The sequence below is a fragment of the Cotesia typhae genome, unplaced genomic scaffold (assembly GCF_013202065.1).
Source record: "Cotesia typhae breed Kobodo isofemale line unplaced genomic scaffold, CoteBio_Ctyphae scaffold_152, whole genome shotgun sequence".
NCBI lineage: Eukaryota > Metazoa > Arthropoda > Insecta > Hymenoptera > Braconidae > Cotesia > Cotesia typhae.
The window spans coordinates 6,113,618-6,136,783 of record NW_027423776.1 but is presented as its reverse complement, the minus strand read 5'-3'; the positions used below and the strand labels follow the sequence as shown (position 1 = coordinate 6,136,783).

The following is a 23,166-nucleotide window of genomic DNA, read 5'->3' as shown; positions in this document are numbered from 1 at the left end:
ATTTCAAAGTTCGTAGAAAAAAAAATAGTTAAAAAAAATTGAATTTACTCTCAGACAAGAATATGAATAAATCTGAATAATTGAAGGATTTACAGTAAACAATAGCTTCGATAAATAAAACCTCTTTATGAGTTTACTGAAGACGTTATTAAATAATAAAAACATCTAATTGGGAATATTTAATTTATTAATATTTTTAATAACAAATTACGCGGAATACTTGTTATCTTGATAATAAATGAAAATAATAATATAATTGGATGAATAATAGTGTGAACATGATTATTTATTAAGTAATAATGACGTAATTAAAGAAATAAATACTAAACTCATTGTTCGGAAAACAATGCTACTATTTTTATTTTAATAACTCTTTAGGTGGATCAAGTATAAGTAATATTACTGTCTGCTCATTAATTCTTTATTCAAAAAATAATTATTTATGTTGCGTAGATTTAAATATTTAACCAGACTGGGAAAAATTCTTTTATACGAACGACGAAATATAAAATAAACATGAATTTTTTCGCTGGCCTTTCGATATTCAAATCTCAGATCGAATAACTTATTGCTGTATATTTATATCGTTTCTCTCTATACGCTTATTTTCTTGTCATATGACCCCAAGGTGGTCTCGAGCCATGAATATCATGACTGACCAAACGCTACCCCCTATTTTTTTTTCACCTTTGAATTATAAAATAAATTGTTTTAATCAAAATTATTTTTTTTTCTTCTTTCATATTTAAATTAGCTCATACTATCGAAATTCTTACGATGTTTTCAAAAAGTGTAAATTTACTCTAAACCTCACTTACAAAAAAATAAATTTTAATTTTTTCTTTTGTACATTTTAATTCTTTCTTTAAATATATTTATCTTTACCAAATTTCATAAAGAAATTTTGAAATTGCCCGCCAATTTTTTGCACTTTTTGAAAATTTTTAAAAGCCATTAAAATGGTAATTTTTCACAGAATTTTTCTCTGTAATCAGTTCTTATTTAAAAAAAAATCAGGCTACTTAATAAAATATTTTGAAAGATATCATGCTTAAACATCTCGTCTTAAATGACAAAAAGACATGCATCATGCATTTGAAAAATCTACGTTTATTATCTCCTATTGTTAAAATCTACCTAATTTTTTAAATTGTCACATTTACATTTGTTAATTTCATGAAAAGAATCATTTCAGTTTTATCTAAAAACCTTAAAATTATCAATTACCATAAAAATTAAGCTATTTAACTCAAAAGTAAACGTAACGAAACAATTAACCAGAACTCATTGTCTCATACTCTTCCGCTTCCGTTTATTCAAATCCGAATTCCATTTTATTAAAAAAGGCCGTTCCGTTGGACACGTCATTCTAAGCACAATAAATGAATTTTCACATTCTCTAACAAAAAAACTCTCAAAGTGTAAAGCATCCGAGAATATGACATTAAAAGCAACGTGGGCGCAATATTCTTCCGAGGTTCTTTATGCATATGACCCGACATAAAACTCAATATCTGACGAAGAAAATAATTTAAACAGAAATTACTCATGAATATTAAAATTAGTTGATTAAAGTACCCCTCGAAATTATCCGTGTTAAAAATAAAACTAGTAAATAACAATAATAATAATGAAAATAATAAAATACTGGAAAAAAGATTTCTGATTTGGCCAGATTCGACCATATATAATTTTTTAATCGGAGTATTCAAAATCTCCGATAGATGGCGCATTGTCGCAATATCTTCTCCCTATAGGAGAGTTAAGTTTGACGACTTAAGTTTTAAAACAAAAATTATTTTTCTGACTCTTAATCAACTACTGAACCAATTTTAATTGAATTCAATATACTAATTGACGTACATATTTACAGAAAAAATAAAAAATTGCAATAACTAATTTTTTTATTCTTATTCATAGCTTGATATAACCATCTAAGATCAGATCGGGTCATGTGTGCCTATATATTGTCATATAAAAGTTTTTTTACAGAAATAATAATAACAATAATGATTACAAATGACAAACGTGAGCTTAATTTTTCTACCATTAAAAAAAAAAAAAGTATTATAAACTCAGCCTGAGACTTGAATTCAAAAATGAACATTTTGACCACATTTGATCGAGTACAAGGACTAACTTAGGGTAAGACACGTGGCTTCACGTGTCGACGATTCGGAATCAAACACGAGATCCTGGATTACACCAAGAGAGCTAAGTATCGAGACTAATGCTATCATTATAACGGCCACGAATTAGATTTATTAATTCTGAAAAACTATCAAGTACTCAGTATTACCATCAACATGAACATAAACATCAACATAAATCTAAATAATAGCAAGTATTAAGAATGCATGACTAAATATTTCACAGCAACTCTCTCTCTTTGTCATTTATGTTATTTTATTTTATTTTATTTAATTAAGTCTTACATCGAGGCCTGACTCTGTATGAGTAACTGTTAAATATTTTTTGCAACCCAACTCTTCATTCACAGATCCTTGATTCCACTGAGGGGCGTATTGCGACAATGAGTGCTGCCTAACAATCTTAACAGCTATTGCTCTATCTAGGGCCCGCTCGAAAATTAAAACAATGGTTAAAAACAACTGGCGGGCAGTTTATTGTTACCATTGGATGGTTCTCGAGACATTTTGCTTTTCCCCAGATTCTAAGTAACAATAAACGAAGTACTCAATTGACCAACGTATCACGTATTGGCACGGTGTTGAAGTATAACCTACATAATACATAACATTAGTTATATTTTTTGCAGTGGCATTGGCGTGGTTTAGCGTGTCACTTGACTACGTCGTCATACTACGGGATAATCAAAGTGTTGTAACCCATGGGAAATAGTAACCCTCAATTGGGCGACTGTATATTAATGCAAGTACCCCAACATATATGTAGTATGAAGTATGTAGTATGTAGTATGTAGTATGTATGTAGATGTGGTTGTATGTAAAGACAGGGAGGAGAATTATTACACAATCCCCTTCTCATGAAAATCCCTTGAAATTGGTGTACACACTCCACTTTGCGGAGGGTTAATGTATGTTGAGTGGTTGGTGTCAAACAAAAGTCAATTGTTGAAAAATGACCAATAATTTATATTATATGTTACTTATTGTTCATTACATTAATATTGCTCCGTGAAAGGATAATGCGGTAATGTAAGACGGTAAATTTATTCTGAACGTAGGTGTAAAAGCCGTAATTCGATGACTATTAAGTGTCATTTTGTAGATTGTGTTATTTCCGTGATGGGTGTAACCATAATCTAGTGCTGTTATGGTTTATCAGAAACTACATACACGTATACGGGTTTAGTTGATTCTGGATTGCGGATTCCGGAAAAAGTATTACCAGAGAGAAGAGAGATTGCTGGTGAGAGGGCTCGGCCCGAGGCTCCATAGTCCCAGCCCATGCATACCAATCGCACCTAACACCGGTTAACCGCAACACTCGAGCCTCCGCTAATCAGAAAATCACTCCCAGGAAAACCTCCTGGGTAACTATCACCTATTGATTTGATACTGATTTTAGTTTTTCGATTTTATTCAATCGTTTTGTTATTAAATTGGTGTTGATTTTGTTAGAAAAATTTATTAGAAAAAATATAAAAATTCAAAATAATTTGAACCAAAATTCAGTTTTTATGATCATATAGGATAAAAGTACCGATTTTGACTCTTAGGATCATTTTTGGCCACTTGATATTTTAGTATTATATTTGTAAAAATTTTAACTATTCAAGTAGAATTTTTATAAAATCTATAAATTAGTACATTTATACGAATTGAATTCTTAAAGTCTTGCGTTTATAAAAATATTTGTACAATAATTTGAAAATAAAGTGGCCAAAAAAGGTACACTGGCCACAAACGGTACTTCTATCCTATGATCTAAACTGGTCATATTTAATAAGATCTGAACAGCGAAATTAGCTACAACTAAAAGATTTAATTGATGAGACAATAAAGTAATATCACCGAAATAGATTACGATAAAAATGATCTGACTACGAAAACGTTGATCGATGACTGACTGAAAGCATACGGTTAATTTGGCAGCACTTGGCTCCAAGCAAAGTGCCGTAATGACTCCTCGAGTGTTTGGAGAGACCCCTACAGTTTACTTTGAGCTCGAGGGTTAAAACTCTCACGGTTAAGGCTGAAATTGAGCAGTTACTAGTAGCGCCCGAGTTAAGGATGGGAGTGAGTTAAATCGAGTCAAGAGCTCTCAGCTCTCGGAGTTACATGACTCAAGAGATTGACAATATGCAACAATGAACTCGCCAGTTAAATACATTTATAACTACTAGTTATTGTTTTGAAGTGATCAAGGGAAACCAACTTGCCACAGCAACTTGCAAGTGGCAGGGTTTGAGGTTACCATGAGAATTATCGATGGGGTGTTCCCAGTTCCTGCAGTGTAAGGGGACACATTTATATTAATGATCCCAGAGAATTGCTACCAAATGCCCGGCACTCTTCAGACTTCAGACGTGCTCAATAGTAATACCTCGCATTACTCTAATACTCGCGTCTTTTATGGTTAGGTGCATTGTTAATATTTTATAAGATGACATATTGATTTTTATTGCTCTGGATGTGCCGGATAGCACAAACGAATGGATAGATAAAGTGCCGTGAGGAGCCCAAGCTTTTCCAGACTTAAAAGAACCATTTGGACGCTTACCCCTCGAATTTCCGGGAGTCGAAAATCCAATTTGTTCACTTTTAAATTCTATAAAACTTTCTTCTTCTTTTCTATTGTCGATTTTGTTTTTTACTCTTGTTTTACATCCCAAAACGTCCAACATAATTTACTATTACAAAAGCGTATCATCAAAGATGACCCTCAATGCTTCCATTTCTGTTTGTTTTCAGCACTATTGTGACATTAATGAAGAACTGGCAAAAAAGGACGTGAAAAGACCGAGGAAAGTTTCCGCCGGATCCGGAATCAGGAAAGTTTTACCGTATTCGCGTATCCGGGCAATAAATAACGGTTTCTTTGCCCCTTCCCCTTCTTACTCCCCCAAGTTCGGCATTGCACAACAGCCAAATCTACGGATTTGCAATCGTAATTTTTTACCCTTCTTTAATTTATTGTATACTTATAAATACCAGAATCAAAAAATTATTATAAAAATTTCGACTTTCAAAACTCTTCTCAATTTTTTTAACTTTTCTTCACTGATAAAAAAATACTTGATTCAAAACAATCATTTTGAAGAGACTGATTGTCTTGATTCAAGAGTTTTTTTTCCCTTGAAATTGATTTTCTAGCCAAGGGATACGAAATTTTCCGTCAATAGTATATTATCATTTGTCAATACATCACGGAAAAAAGAAAAATGGAAAAATTACATTATATGATGTAAATCGGCGCTCTGTGATTAAAACTGCAAAAATTACAGTTTTAAATTGGGCTCTTTTTCTCTATTCATAAAATTCTAAAATAAACAAATTAGTTTCCTTATCTTTTAATTTCATTTTCTTGATTAAAGTAAATATTTGAATTCAAACTTAATATTTTTTACTACGAGTAAAATTTTGAAGATATTATATTTTTTTATACTAGATCTCTGCATCCATGTATTGCAATACAAATATAATTATAAATTTATAACTAATACAACAACAAGTAAGATATGAACCACCTGGACCATGAACCCTCGCACAAGGTTAGTGGCCATACGCGTGACGATAGAATCCGATAAAACTAATCCCGATTTTTTAGCGTGTGCTCACCATCAGGATCAGCATCACCAAATTCACGGGAAATATGTTTGTAATCCACAGCAGCTCTGTCTACACGTTTAGTCACGGAGTTATTGTTACAGAATAACTTTTTACAGATTATTGATGGTCGAACGATACTTCCCCCTTTTTCATCCTCAAGCCTAGAGTTCGTACTCCAACGTCCACCCACATGCGGTATAATATCATAATTACCAGTGTGTTGACAAATTGAATTGATACCAATGTATTCTTTTGACTATTCTCTTATATTTCAAAACCCTACACTGCTACCATAAGCCATAAATATTTCATACTCTCGATTCTCTTCTATTATATTCTCTTCTTATATTAAATTTATCTTCGTGTGGCAAAATCATTACGCCGGATTTTTTCAGGGCTTTATAAGTCCGGCGATCATCTTTCATCAATCAGTATCAAAAATTCGTCTTGCTCGAGCTCTAGTCCCACTCTTCCGCCTTCTACCACAAATCAATTATACTTTTTTTTTTTTATATTTTATTTGTACATCTTAATTGAAATATCTGCCCACACACTAATAGAAGAGCCTGTTGATATTTATTAAACTTTTTTAACTGTTAATAAATGATTTTTTAATATTGCTAATAATTTTTAAAGTTAATTTAAAAGTATATTTAGAAGAAAATTCCTTTCCACGTATTAAGCTTCAACTGTTAATAAATTTTCTTATACTAAGTGATTCAATAAATGTTTATTAATTTATTAACTGTTGATAAATATTTGTTAATTATTAATCAATAATATTTTTTACCAGAAAACATTTTTCAGGTCAAAAAAATGGAATTTAAGTTAATAATATTATAACGTTAAAATTTAATGAAATAGCCGTTGTTGTTATTTATTATTTATTATTTACTACGAATAATGGGGACAAATATTGAAGCAGTTTGTTGCTGGATAATTAATAAATTCAATAGAGCAATAAACAAGGGTGATTATCGGCGGTGAGGAGAAAAGAGAAAAGAGAGAGAGAGAGATCGAGAGATCGAGAGAGAGAAAGAGAAGATAAAGCGAATTAAGAGATAAATTCACTGTATCCAAGCGTAGGCAGCCAGTTGCTGGTTGAAACTATTCGAGTCGGCTCGACGAATCCGATCGTATTTTCATCGACGCCAAATTGGCAATATCCTCGCAGTGACGATTCTTGAATTATGCATTACCCTGGAGGCCAGTCGCTTCAAAGTTTATCCGTCCCGCTCATTTCCATCGAGCGAACCCATCCGGGACTCTCTTTTCCAAGCCAACCCTCCGCCTCCACTCGGATTATCCCAGCACTGGAATCGAACACGTCACTTACGTTTCGCGAACGATAGTGCCTCCGAATTTACCAACTTTGGGTACGGCGATATAGACTACCAGCCAATCAACTTACGATTCGATATTGCACGCCCAAAACAACAGCCAGTGTGTTTATTTATTTTTTTCTACAGTAGTTTATATTGAAGGCACAAATTGATAGAAAAAATTCATTTTATCCAAAAAAAAAAAAATTTTTGAAATCAGAAAATCATTTTCAAAAATTTAATTGATGAGTTTTTTTTTCACTTTTTTTTGTAAATTATTTAAATAAAGCATATTTTTTTACTTATCATGAGCAAAAATCGTTTTTGTAAAAAATATAGGACGGTACCAAGCCAAATATATCATTAGCAAAAATAAATTAACTTGATTCAAGAACAAACGTCAAGAGTTTGATCATATTGTAAAGGGTAAAAAAAATCTTAAATTAAGTAAAAAATTTTACTCCGGTAAAAAACAATTTTTTAATTTTCAATGCCGCTTGCCGCACAGATGGAATATAATTATTATTGTACGGATTGTTTCAATGGAATCAATGGAATATTATTATTATAAATTTTAAACGATTTACGTTTAAAAAAAGTGGATTTTAGTTAAACAACATTAAATTTTTAGTTGATTTTATCAATTTTATATATATTTTTTTATACATTAAGTTTCTGTTTTTTTTACATTGTATGAGTAAATAATTATTGAAAGAATTGTAATTAGATCAGGAATTGTCGAATATCCCACAATTACTGTGATTTTAACGGTAATTTTTAAAGAAAATTTCTTTCCGTGCGCTCAATTAAAATATTTTTCAAATATCTTTCATATCTTTTGACTATTACTGTCTCTAGAGTAAAAACTATCTGAAAATCTATTTAGTGATCCTAGATTAATCGTATTTTTTTTACTGTCAATAAAATGTAAGCTTAAGTAACTGCGCTTATCTTCAATCTTAATGAACAAACTTGACATTGTTCCATCTATTTAGCACAACAATTATTTTAAAAAAGCCAATGAAACAACACTGTTATTGATATTTGTTAGTACATATAATAGCTTGTTAACTAGACATCTCACGGAAGACTTGATAAATCTTTCTGATTTTTTTTTATTATTTATAAATTCATGCAGACACAATTCAATATCACTCCTTTTAATTTTATTTCTATAATAATGAATATGTTTATGAATAAAATTTGATGATATCCAAAATATTTCTAAACACAAACATGCACTTAAGTTATTAATTGAGCGTTCAGTTATAAAATGAACGATAAAATCATTCTATTCGATGCATGAGTTATCACAGATTTGTTATAGGACACGTACGGGCGAAATTTGTGAGCAGTTATGAGCGCAAATAAAATTTTTGGCTTGAAGCTTTGTGAAAAACAAAACTTGCTATTACCGGGTTTTATTTTTAACATGAGCATTTAAATTGGATTTTTTTTTTTTTAGCTATACTTGTAAAAAAATAATTTAGACATTTTTTGTGTTTTCGTACTTTCAGTTAATGTATTTAACCATACATTCTATGGAAATAAATTCTTTCCCTATTTTTACTCCAAAAATTAAATTCTCGAAATTGTAAAAAATTTAATGAATAATAAAAAAAATGAAAAAAATTTTTTTTTTAATCTAATTGATAGAAAAAAAACTCAAATATTTTGAGTTTTAAATTTTCAACTTCTATTTTATGATTTTCTCAATTTTTAATGTGCGTAAAAATGATCTAACATGATTTAGTGATTAGTGATAAATGTTGTAAAATCCTTTATTCACTAAAAGTCATCAAATTGATAAATAAAATTTTATTTTTGTATAATAAAGCAAAGTAGGAGGAAAAAACAGTTGACAGCTCGTTAATGCTCTTCACTGAAGGATAATCGTGTTATTTATTACAAGCGCCTCGAGTGTGCCAGGAAAAAATGCTAAAAGACAAGCCGGACAATACAGAGACGTGAAAGAAAAATGCTGAGGGTGTGCGGTCACCCCCAGCGAGTTTTTTATACGCAATAAAATGATAGCTGCTTTATGTTATATATGTTGTCTTCATGACATCACACGTATCCGGTAAACCTCACATTTATATAAATAACAATCACGATTATCACCGAATATATAAGTCATTTATTTCAATCAACTTTGACACTGTTAATATAAAATATTTATCATTATTCAATCTATTAGCGCTTCCAGAATTTTGAAAACCGGTAATTTGGTCGCGGACTTGGAAAATCTGGTTTCGAGTCTTGAAGGCTGTTGGTCGCGATCTTTGAAACTCGAGGACAGTCGGGAGGCAACTTCGGGGGTGGCGGACACGGGCAGAGAATCACTGGGGGTGATGGTGGTTTCGGAAGATTTGTTGCCAAGAAGAATTTTTCGTGGAAATTTTCATTCTTCTTTTCAGAAAAATTTATTGGAGTTGAAATTGAAAACGGACACGGATCTGGCGGGATTAATTTTGGAGGCGCACATTTTGGGAGTGCGTAGTTTATTAATTCGTTGGCAAACGCTCCGGGGTCTATGGAATTTTTTGGAACTGGACTTCCAAATTGTTCCGGCTTTGTTTTGTAAATTTCACTCAATGTTTTACATTTTGATTTTAAATCGGAGTAAGCTCGCGAGTTTGGTAATTTTTTTACGTGATACAAAAATTTATTTGCTGAGTTCATACTGATAATTTTAATAGTTACTTATTTGGTTGTAAACAATCGTTGCTTGGTTACCAAAACAAAAATTTCAAAGCTATTTATTTATTAGAGAAACTTCATACAATTTACTCATAAAGAGTCGATTAAAAAAATTCTTGGATCAAGGTTTTTTGCTCTTTAATCTTTTTATAAAAATAAATTAATGAGAAATTAAATAAATATGAATAATTCAGGAATTTTGTTTGTCTATAAAATATCATTAGAGTTAAAAATCTAAAAGTTGGAGCCCTAACTAATCAACCATTTTCTACACTGTAAAAAATTTTTCGTCATTGTGTAAAGTGTAAAAAGTTTTGTGTAGAATATTATACACTCTAATATATAAAATTTCATATTCTCATGTGTTGATTCAACACACTAGAATCAGGAATTGACATTAGTTTCGGTAAAAACAGTCAGTAACACAAATAATTGTGTCAAATTTGATGAAAATTTTTTTTAACTAATTTTTCTTCCATTTTTCTTGCACACGACTGAGTCTGGTGCAGAACACGAACTAGTCAAGCTCTAATCTTTCCGTGTAATAATCGAAATGACAATTTAGTAATTTTTTTCTTTTCTAAAAATATCTGAAGACATTTATCAAAGTCTAAAAAAAAAATCTTTGAATTATCTAATTAAATCTTCTCTGTATTCAATACCTATCAGCTAAATTTCATGCAAAAATGAAAGCTTTGAGACACAGTATACTCCATCTTGTAATAATATTTCCAAGAAGTACTATAAAAAATGTACTTTAGCACACTACGGTAACATCGACTGTTGAAAAAGAAGATTCCTCGATAATCAAAGCAAAATATTATACCCGCTGTAAGTATGTTTTCTATATTTTTTCTATCGTATCGTAAATGAAAGGTCACTAATGTACCGACAGCGAGGTCAATAATGCAAAAAATTACTCGTAAATAATTTATTTGAATGCGGCTTTTGCAGAATTGAAAATACAATGAATATTGTACAATATTTCCGATTTAAAGAGCTTATTAAAATGTACTTGCTGGAAAATAATGTAGCTGCTCCTTCTAATAGCCTTCATCGGACCAAGTGATTGTGTAATCGGGGTACTTCTTCTTCAGCAATCCAACCGCAATAGTGTGATCAGCTTTTCCGAATCCCTGGAATGATATTCGTGAATAAATTTAAGTTAATACATTCACACATAAAATCAAAGATTTCCTTTGAAATAAAAGCGTCTGGAAAATTCAGAGAGGCTTTTTTATTCTTTTAGGCCAGTATACATAAAATACGGCCGTTGTGAGGATCCTTTTTGAATTTTTTATTAGAATACATTAAATTTTGACGTTTTTCTGTAGTATTGATTTATAAACGAGTTATTAGTTTCAAGTAGACAGCCGTCTATTATTGATGAAGATGTTCAATTAAAAAATCAATCTTTAAACAATGAGGGGAGTTGTTTTTTATTTTCTTTTGTTAAGAGATTAATCCGATAACGAAACTTTATATTTTCTATAAGCTGGTAACTTTCCAGAGCAAGCTGCGGAATAGAAGGTGAATTGAAGTGATGTTAACAAATGTTGCTTGTTACTTATTTAACTTTTGACAATACGTATAAAAGGTGAAGGGGATTCGGTTTGTTTGAAAAAAAAAAAAAAAAAAAAAAAAAAAAAAAATTAAAATTAAATAAAATAAAATAGAATAAATTAATAATTGTTGAATGTTTTAATGAAAACAATAGAATTCACATTTTCAAAGTTTGTTTATTCACCGAACCCATGGTAATAATGTTATTTTAACCGTGCAAAAGTTTAATTTTATGTTGAAAAGTTTAAAGGTAACAGGAATTAATTTTAATTTTGATTTTATTTACTGACAAAGGTTTTGTAACAGATAAAGTTTTTATTATTTAGTTAAAGAAAAATAAAAGACCAAACAAAGTGAAGTTAAAAATCCGAGCTTTGAAAAAATATTTAAAGTGGTGTCAGTTGTGTAAGTGCTTCAAAGATGCTTTTATTCGCCTATTTCAATGTACAGAGAATAAAAGCTCTTTTTCATTTTCCGCTGTAGTCTATCTGGATGGAATTATTGTTACTATTAAATGTACCTTTATTTTATTTTCAATTGCATAACCTCTTATATAATTATTTAGAGGAGCGTAAAAAATTGAATGATCTATTTTATAAAAATTAATATGTTTTAGTAGCTTGTGTATTGTACCTCTATTTTAACATCAATAAATTAAATGTTTTTCGCCTCAGGTACCAATTCGATATTCTTTGCTGAAAGGCTATAAGACTTGGCCGGCGGGCTTATAAGGATCAAAATAAACTGGTAAAAATCCTCGAAATCCTTGGAAAAGAAAAAATCCCCTAAAGATCTTTATCTTATCCCCTATTAAATTTTATAGCATTCGAAATAGATAAAGGCCTTCTTAGCATTATCAGCACTTCAGAAGGCTCTAAATTACTGTTTCTTCGAAACAAAGACTCTTGTACTGACAAATTAATACGTTTACACTGAATGTCAATTGATATAGCAGATAAATGTCGAAAAATTGAATATAGATCGATGAGAAGACAGATTTTAAATAATTTCGAAAATATGGAAAATATTTTAATGCAACAAAGTACATTTTTGAAATTATCATAGAAATTATTCCTATATGATGGCGTAGTAATTTTTAATATACTTGCATGGGGGAAAATAGCTATGCACTGAAAAGAAAAATACGTCTTTTAAGAATTTATGTTCTTAACATAAGAATGTATATTTTTAACAATTTCCAACAATGTCTGGAGAATTTTCTCTTGTCTAAAGAGTCGATCGAATTGATTAAAATCATGTTTCTTCAATTCAAGTGAAGCATTAATTTGTTTGCTTATAATAATGGAAACAGATATTGATATTCTTTTGTCCAAATATTAATACTCTGATAATCACAATACTTTTTTTATAAGAACAATACCTTTTTTTTTTCAGTGCATATTACTTGATATTTTTTTTTTTAACCAAGATCCAAGATTTCGTAATTTTAAAATAAATTTTAAAAAATTTTCTAAAACGAATAACTAAACAAATATATTTAAAGCTCCAAAGAAAGAAAAAAATTCCTGACTCCAAATTCCTGAGCCAAAAAATTTTATTCTTGCTACAAAATAATTTTGGTCTTGTGCAAAATTTTTTTAGCGTAAGAAATCCTTTTTTTTCTGTATGAAAATTTTTAACTCCCGAAATTTCACACCTTGCGCGTGGCCAAATAATTTTCCAATGTACTAAAATATCTATAACTATCAACCTCGAACTCTTTCGTGACCGAAGGAATCGATAACTTTCCCCTACCTGTGAGTATCCGTAAACCTTGATAGTTTTTCCCTCGACATTATGATTGATCCTGCCACCCCCGACGCATTCAGTGTCTAGCCCAGGTCCACACTTTTTCATTTCCTCTTCTCCAATCGTTTCATAGATATCAGCTGTAATCAAACAAAAGAAAGATTATCAATAAATAGAGAAACTGAAATTAATCACCCGCAACTAAACTTGCTCCAATTCACCCAGTCCTGTAATTAATCCCTACAACGATTTATGCAATAATGTCGGCAATATTAACTTCATGGATCGCGGAATCCAATATTTCTGTGAATTCGATAATTTTACAAATTAGCAACTTCGCTCTCTATCACCACGTGCTTCATGCATGTGAGAATATTTGAGATAAATTTTAGCTATCGTAAAAAATAACTCACTATTCAAATATTAAAAAAAAAAAAATAACATTTTCCCTCTCGAGTTTTTATAAAAAAATTCTCATGTACTTCCACTTCACAAAGTATTAAAAATACTGAATACATTTATGAATACGCTCTCTTTCCGCTTTAATAACTTTCAATTAATTACTACACTAAACTTTCAGTATCTAAGTGTTTTTTTTTTGTTTTTGTTCAATTAAAAAGAAATATATATTCATAAACGACAAGGTCAACACTATAAACTCTTTTTACACTGAGAGAAAAAAACTTTTACGGTTGAAAGCAACTTAGAAGTTACACTTTCAATTTTCTCCTTAAAACTTGTATTGTAGGAAAAGAAATTTTACAATGAATTCAACGTTCATTCTGTATTGTATTGTTGGAAGTATCGTTGATAACATTAAACATTATATATTCAGCTGAAAAAAAGGTTCTTACTGGTATTGCCGCAGAATGGAATATCACTTTTTAATTCACTTAGATTCCAAAGAATTGATTTATAAATTTTTTAATAAGCTTTTTATTTGTATTTTATAGTATAAATTTATAATAATAATAATAATTTATTTGTAAAAATAAAATCAATATAATTAAACTTACGACTTGCCAAAATGATCAAAATCATTTATTAAAAAGTTGATGTGACATTTTCATTGCTATGGTAACCACCATGGCAACGGTTATCAAGGCATCGATTAAATATTAATGAATAAAATTTGTAAAATCATTGTTTAATTAAATTGTCGACATTAACCATTTTGACAAAAGCGCTAAAGATTTTCTACTTTTGTATAGAATTTCAGAAATATATACATTTTTTTTTTTTGTATCATTAAAATTAAGTAAGTAATGAAACTACCATCAATCGATTCAATAACAATTAATGACAAATCACTGCACAATAATCAGAGTAATAGCAATGACATATCTAACATATTTGTCATCTGTTCATATTCATATTTGCTTCATAGCATTTATTCATTATGTTGCATTACACTAAAATTAGCGAATAAATACAAACAGCAAACAACAAGTACACATAACACAGAAATCGAGAAATATTATCTATTGAACGAATTCTCAAATGCCCGAATTGATTTAATTTATTCAATTAAGCCATGTAAATTACTCCAATAAATAAACATTGGATGAAAATTATTCAAAGCAATCTAACCATTAAATGTGTTTATTATAGTCGTCATTATTATTATTGTTATTTCCATTGTTTTTAATATTGTGCACTGAACAATAATTGTAAAAATAGCAGGAGCTTTAATTTAATCTTGGGTGAAAAAATTTAACTGTTATCTAATGGAATAAATTAACTGGTAACTATAGATTAATTTATAGAATGTCCTTGCTCGATCTTCTCGTTCCAGGTGTAGTTAAAATTTGTTTTTCTTTTTTTTGCTTTTACACAGGTCAAAATGAATACAGGAAGTGTATACCGGTGAAGGTAAACTGAAAATTACTAGAAATCGATCAAGTTTTCGCAGTGGGTAGTAAAAGCTTCACCGAGTCTCTACTCTCTAGTTAAGTGCAAAACATCGTAAAGTTTACGTTTTATGTTTTTTTTTTAGTACATTTAATCCAAAATAATTATTTATTATTATTTCAATTTTATAGTGCACATTTACTATTAATTAAATCGATAAATTAGGAACCATTAGTTGATTTAATATTTTTATTCGTATTGGCCAATTGCCAAGTATTTTGGCTTTGATCGGGAAAATTACAAATGTAGCTCCGCTTTTCCCGCTCGGAACTATACTCACTTTATTAACCTTGAGTTCCATTCCAGACGATCAAATGCATAACGAAGGACACATGAACGTTGGATTAATTAATTAAATTTGAGATTGATTTGAAAAATTCGATTAAACAGAGCTTATAGCTACCTGGAATCATGAGAAGCAATAAAAAAGAGTATGGTATTATAATTAAAAGACGTCTGATAAATTTTAGATTGGTCCTAGCTATTGCAGTTTTGTAAATCTCTCCTAAATAAAAAAAAATTTTAGAAAAAACTCTCTAATACTCGATGGATTATTAAATTATCTTATTTCGATCAGAGAATTTTTTACGAAATTTTTATTTTTTTATAGAAAATTCATAAATTTGCAATAGCTTTGCTGTTGCAAGTGCGACAAAGATAGTACGGTTTCTCTCGATGAGTGCAAGGAGAGAAAAATAAGTAAATAAATTTTTATACAGAATATGAATAAAAAATTACAGCACAATAAAAAAATACAGGCGGAAGTTGAAACTTTAAAAAATTTGCAGAATCTATTAAAAAAATGCAACAGTAAAATTTCTTTAATTAGGTGGAAAAATAGGTCATTGTTGATCTAGAAAAAAAATTAGATCTGGAAATTAAAGCTCATTCAATGAGCTTTTAGATGTTTAAAAAAATTCAATAGGTCTTTACTTTCAGAATTTATTTCAAGAAAAATCAGTGAAAGTATAGTAGCATTTTATTAAAATTTTGAATTGCAATTATTATTGAATTATTTGACAAATTTACGTATTTTTCAAGTTCGATCAAAAATCATTGTCTCAAAAAATGGGTGTCGAATTTAATTTAAATTTGAAAAATTATAAATGTAATTTATATAAAATATATTCTCAGTCCTAATTTATTTATCAAATAAAATTCGAAAATTTTCAAATGTCCGCTAATTTTAGTATCATAAAAAGTTTTATCGTCGCTCCGAATCAATATTGAATGAATAAATATAAAAGATTGTATTTATTAATATAAATTGACTTGGCTTGATCAAACAGATGGAAATAATAAATATTTAACAATGAAACAATTCACATTATTATTGCGGAATAGTAAATATATATATAAGGGTCCTCCCTTCAGTCGCAAATGAGTTATTTGCTCGATTTTACGGCACGCAATTACAATTTGATGGCTATTGGGGATTGAAGTTCAAGAGGCGATAATTATGATGTATTACTACTATTATTATCGTCATTATGATCAATATTGTTATCATTATAATTATTTTAATTTATAGTTTAAGTTATATTAATAGAAAATAGTGAGTATCAAATAAAGGTATGCGTTGCGTAATAGGGATGGTTTTGTTTGCTAACGAGCTTTACACAACATTCCGACAACGAGTAGTACCATCGGATCTACTTTTAACGAGTATAAAAGTTGTGCAAACACTGCTCATGGTATGCGAAGCGATGAAAAACGCAAACTCTAATGCATTTATATAACGTTGCTTTGAACGGTTTATACGAGTTGGGAAATTCAAATAAAGATAAAAGATGAGAAGATAGATTTGGGGTTGCAGTTTGTAAAAGGTGATTTGTACAACGATTAGCTTTGTTTCGAGTGGTACAAGGTACGTAACAGAGCAGGTGAGGATGAAGAGACTAAATGGAGTAAAAAAAAATTATTTTAAATGCTCGAGATTGTATTAGGTAACCCTTATAAATTTTCAAGAGCTGCGCCAGTAATTGTTATTTTCGATGGATCTGACCTTATTCGACCCTTTTAATATTAACCGAGTTATCTTGAGACACAACAGAGAGGGTATGAGGAAATTAGGAAGGTAGATTATCATTATATTATCATTTATCATGTTCCTAAAAATTTACTAAGGTTGCTATTTATCATCACAACTCGGCGATCGTTTCTAATGTTAAATTTGAGTCACTTAGGATGGAAATAAAATTAATCGTTGCTATCTTTGGAAGTTGGAATGTTATTACACTGGAAGAACGATCTAAGTTAGAATATGAAATGTAGATTGAAGGTTAAATCAAGGAGTTTAATAAAAAAATTAATTCAATAAAAAAATTTCTTAAACAAAATAAAATTTGTTTTAAGCTGTAAGATCGACGGTGGAGTTCTTAAGAAGGTCCACGTTTACAAACATGGAATGTGAGTGTTATCCATACATGCTTGTAAATTAAAATAAAATTAATTTTACAAAAAAATTAATTAAAAAAAAAATTAATTTAATAAAAAAATTAATTCAATAAAAAAATTTCTTCAACAAAATAAAATTTTGTTTGTCTTTAATGTATCAAAAATGTGACAATGACTATTAAAAACCTAAATTGTGAATATTAAAGTAGTTTATATATGAATTTTTATGTAAATTTTGAAATGTAAAATTCTCAAAATAAAGATATTGAAAGTCTGATCCTGGATTTCGGTATAACAATTGTATTTTTTCCTACTTCTTTTCCGTGTAGACTCTTATTATAAAAATTATTATAAACACATAAATTGCTAGCTCCAAGTCAGGAGTGAAAAATTCAAATCAAGTATATGAAAGATCATTTTTCTTTAGTTCCCTCATTTCTGCCACCCTTCTCAATGTAAAAAAATATATATAAATAAGTAATAAATTAGGATGAAATAAGAGTAAACGTAGGTAGACTGATATCAGAATATTGAAATAGATTGATGACAGAATACTTGCCAGTAGCGCTCACCTAAAATGGTTTAACCTGAGCTGACTGGATGAGTAAAAAAAATAGGACAGTTTTTGGCGTCATTGAAGCGCAAATAATTTCTATGATAATCCGGTGGTGAGTATGCTAACGGAAGCAAAGACTCCCCCAGTATTTTGTTTTTAACGATCGATTAAGGGTTCCTGCTGATTATTAACACTCATTTTTATTTATTGATTATTATTCACTACAGATGAATTTATAATCATAAATATGAATTTGAAGTTTAAAAAGTCACGTTTACGGACTTATTTGACAGTCACAAACTTTTTCATATTTATCAGCATGAATATGCCCATAAATGTCAGGTTTTTTTTCCACTATCCGCTGCCAGTTAATGAAAAATTTAGAAATAAAACGCAATAAAATCTCGACGTTTCATAATTCGCTATTTTCTCTGGAGCATTCCTCGCTGAGAAAAATAACGAATGTTAATAATAAACATGAAAAAAATCAAATGTATATTTATATACAAACAGGATTTTGTGTTGATTTGATTTTTTTTTTGACTTCTTTAAATTAGAGAGTGTTTTTATTTTATATTTTGCTATCGGGTTTTGCTACTAACGATATTATTTGGCCTGAAAAGGTAGATCTAACGGATTGAAGAAGCTGCTCATTCAGGGTAGCTTTTTACGGGTAAATTCCTCCGTCGGAGTTGTGAAACTTTGTTAAAATTGAGATAACCCAACAACGGGTTATATTGTTTAAGTTTTTTTTTTTTTTATTACTTAATACCGAAGCGGTATTAAATACCAACTGGGAAATTAAATTTCTTTGTTTTCTTTTAGGGAATTTTCCTTCACTAAGTTGAGAAGTCAACACTTGTCGATCGATTTGTTATAATAGACAAAAGTTTATCCGAGAAGAAAACATCCGCGAGTAATTGAATGCCAGAAATATAAATTGAAATATAAATAAATAATTGCTCGGAAAAAGAAAATAGAGATAGTATAGATTTATCCAAGTAATTCCATCAACAACTAAGCTCATTAATGGGGGATCCCATCGTAATTACTAATTAGCATGATTGCGTCAGCCATCACAAGTTATTGAGAAACTTTATGAAATAACTAACAAATATGTATTATGCTTTAATATCCCGGCAAAATATCTCGTTTAAGTTTCACAATTATAGCGTTTATATTAATAAATATAATTCAAGAAAGTTTTCAGCTCAAAAGTACTCTATAGCGGTACTAATGCTCATTGGTTATGGGATAATTGGAATGTATCACAGAAATATGATTAGATTTTGATGTCAGTCGTTCAAGCTATTTCAAAGAGAAAAAATAATTTTTTTTCTCCAATATAGTTTTAATAATTTTTTGCTTAACGTTAATACGGTGTGTACCAAAAAAATTTTTAATTTAATTTTTGCAGTTTATTTTTCTATTTTTAAGATTTCTATTTCGGATCAGAAAAATTTTCAAGCAATCTATTATGAGTACCAAAAATAATTAGAAAAAAAAATTTGTTTTAAAAAAGTTCTTAAATTAACTAATTGGATAATTTTTGAATATTTTGAGCTCGAAAATATCAAAAAATTTTTAAAATGTTCTGCAAAATTAGCCGCTTTTCACGCTATTAATCAATTAATTTAATTCACACAATGGTGAAAATAGAATTGAACTATTATTCTTGATGTTAACTTGAAAAAAAATTATTGTTACATTTTTAATTTTTATTTATACTTGTTTTGATGAACATACTTTTTTTTTTTTTTTTTTTCCAGTGCCAAAGAAATAAATATTTAATTTCACAACAAAATTTTTCATCGATTTTGATTCGTTTAATCACGAGTTAACCTTCTATTTGGAATAAAATAAAATATTGACAAAGTGAATAAACTTTCTAGTTCTACCACTTGGTTATTTATACAGCGCTCTGTATAGAGTACATCAAAAATAGATTGACTTGTTGTTTAAGTAATCAGATCAATTGACATAGTCGGCAGGATGCGAAATCCGCAAAATTATTTTTGTGTGATGGAAAAGAAAAAATAATAATAATAATAATCGCTGGGCTGTTTATTAACTTGATACATATTTACTGCGTTCAACAACATCAATTAACTCCACAATAAAGCTCTATTTTTAACAGAAACATAATTTCATTGCCGATCGCTCGTGCGCGAGATTTTAAACATTCACCGCAACTCATATTCCGATCAATTTAAAATCAAGCCTCCATTATTAGTTAGTATTTATAATTTATATTGAAAATTTCCATCACGTCTGTGAGTCTATTCCGGCGCATAAATGTCATGTTAAAATGAATCATTAGATTTTTTCACACGTGCCAAATAAAAGAACAAAATTAATAGCTCGATAAAGAAAGTTTAACATTAAGCCAGCTTATTAAAGTTGGGTGTGCTTGTAATCAAATTTATACTTATACTTGTATTAGAAAAGTTAACCGAGATCTTAGAGGTAACATCCACACAATGTTAAAGTAGAAAGAACTCCGTAAAAAGCTTTCTCTTATCCCGATTAACTGCTTCCTTTATTCCTCTCTTGACACTTATAATTTCCGGTAGGACATTTTTATTCTCCTACACACCGATCCTGTCATTACATCATTCAAATACGCTTATCTGTCCATGAAATTCAATATAAAATATCGTTTTTACGTTTTCATGCAACATCTCTTGCGTCACAACATAATTATAAAAAAATATTTATAAATATTTCAACTTTGCTTCCTACTTTAATTAGTTCTCTTTGTTGTTAGTAATTGAAGCACTGAAAACAAATGCTTTACTCTTGTTCTTGTTCTGTTGTGTAATAAAATTATTATTATAGGTATAAATATAAATATTTAGAACTATATTACGTAGGTGTTCAGTGTTGATATTAAAATTAAAATTAAACTGGGAGTGAATGTATGCATAACTTGTTATTGTGGTAACGTCTTAATGAAAATATGGATTCTTTATACTGACAATGGAAAGTGAGGACATGAATGCTTTAATTATAAATTATAATGCGGAATTCTGGGTAAAATAGAACGCCGCTTCTGAGATGAACAAGGGAAGATATTGTGTTACTTTTTATAAGAATAAGCCCCAATTATTGACACCCTGTTCTTTTATAGTTTTACTTAAAGTTGTTGGAATTAACAATGGGTCTTGACTATGACTATTAAGTAGCAAGAGTAAATTTTTGATATTTCAACAGGTTATAGGCCCAGTAGAGTCTATAAATAAAATATGAAACTTTGATTTCGCTTAAGTGAGTTTTTTTTAATTCAAAAATTTTTTCCTTAAATTTGTTAATTTTTTTTTTTTCAATTAATTTAAGCTAAAAAAAAATATTTATAAGTCGAAAAAATTTTATCCTATCGAATAGAGAAAAAAAATTTTAAATGATTCAAAAATTTTTCTTTTAAATCGTTAACTTTGTTTTAAGGATACTTACGATTTATTGATAAAAAAATTGACTAAATTTAAGAGGCAAAATTTTAAGCCAAGAAAATAATTTTGAAAAAATATTGATCTTAGTTAAATTGAATTTTTGTTAGATTAAAAAAAAATTAATTTTTTTAAATAATTAAAATTTTTGTAAGAAATTTTTACGCTTTTCAAGTAAAATTTAATAAATTTATAACTAATTACTTAAGATATTTCTATCAATTTTTTTTAAGGTACAAAGAAAAATTTAATTATTTCAAATTCAATATAAAAGCCCAGAGTTTCTTTTATGATAAAAAGCTTGAAGTATATTGATAAAATTCAATTAACAATAAAACCTTATAAATAACCGTCAGTACTTTTGCGGCATTGAAATATCTTATAAAATAAATATCATAGAAATACAAATATGAAATATAGAAGTAATATTATTGATTAAAGTAACAAAATTTGATAAATAAATTATTTTTTTAATATTACTATTAAAATTCTTGCTATTTATATTATACATAAATAATTGTATTCGAAACTTGCATTTAAATAATTGCTTTATTTTAATGCTAAATAATGCAATAGCTTAAAATATAAACACGGGCTTCAGCCGCGAATCATACGGACGAATAATTAATCAGTTATATGAATTAGTCCCATTGCTTTCATAATTCGACAAACTTAGTTGCCATTATTATTATTAATAAAATAATTAAGTTAAGAATGTATATTTTCAATGAAACTGTATTTTATTACAAATAAAAAAATTCAAATTTTCATTGTAAATTGTAAATAGTTTTTCTAACTGCTAAGCGCAACAGCTTAGCTTAAGTAGTTGCGTACACATAAGCTAGAGGCAAAATCTTGTACATGTCGGAGACGAATTTGGAATACTAAAGACATTGTTGCACAAATAATGCTTTCGTCTATTACATTCATGCTGTGCACTAGTTTATTCAACACATGTTGGGTGTCGTATCGGTTACCGGATAATTGACTCCTTTGAAATAGATTTAGAACAATTATCTACACAGATAAAAAAGCTAATTTTACTCAAGAGTAGAAATTTTGAACTAAAAAAATTATTTTGAAAAATTTGAGTCTAGCTGAAAAATTCTTGAGCCAAGATAAGTTTTAATTTAGTAAATTTTACCTGGCTCAAAAATTTTTATACTTCATTTAAAATTATCAATTTCTTCAAATTAATTTTCTTGGTTCAAATTTTTTCTCTTGAAGCAACATAATTTTTTTTTTTAGTGTATATAATTAATAATTAAGAAAATATAAAAAAATTTTTTTCTGATTTGTTTATAGGATAAAATGTTTTTTTTTTTTTTTTTTTTTTTTTTTTTTTAGTTAATTTAATACAATTTGAAAGGTGTTGACCCGAATCTATCTTTTCAAGGTTTCATATGCTTTTCAGCGATAATTAATTTATTCTGATAACTTTTCGCTGTAGTTATAAACAAATTATAATTTCATGCTAGATAAAATTCGTTTACTTATTCATTTTATTTCAAACACGTGGATGTAGTTACATTGTAAAAACTTCGACGAAAAAAATCAAAATAAAAATGATGATATTTAAAATATTAAAAAATGTTCAACAGTTGCTTTTAAGTGTTAAGAGTAACGTGTCAATTATGAAATAATGCCACGGTAGGGAGCCTAGAAATTGACATTGCCTTTTTATTGATTACAAAACGCCGATCAATAGGCGACCACTTGGGGCTCACTTGTGCATATGTCCATTGGAATAATCAATTCAATCGAAT

The 23,166-nt window shown here is 28.9% G+C and overlaps 1 protein-coding gene across 2 annotated transcripts in view; it reads right to left on the bottom strand.

Annotated features, from left to right (window-relative positions):
* Positions 1 to 10,694: 10,694 nt before the first annotated feature.
* Positions 10,695 to 23,166, bottom strand: part of LOC141535758 (14 kDa phosphohistidine phosphatase) — a 40,764-nt gene continuing 28,292 nt past the window's right edge. For both annotated transcript variants that reach the window (XM_074255860.1, XM_074255861.1), the window contains exons 3-4: positions 13,097 to 13,230; positions 10,695 to 10,914 (exon numbers count right to left, since the gene is read on the bottom strand). In XM_074255860.1, the coding sequence (XP_074111961.1) occupies positions 10,822 to 10,914; positions 13,097 to 13,230 (227 nt within the window). In that variant the 3' untranslated portion in view covers positions 10,695 to 10,821. The remainder of the gene's footprint in view (positions 10,915 to 13,096; positions 13,231 to 23,166) is intronic.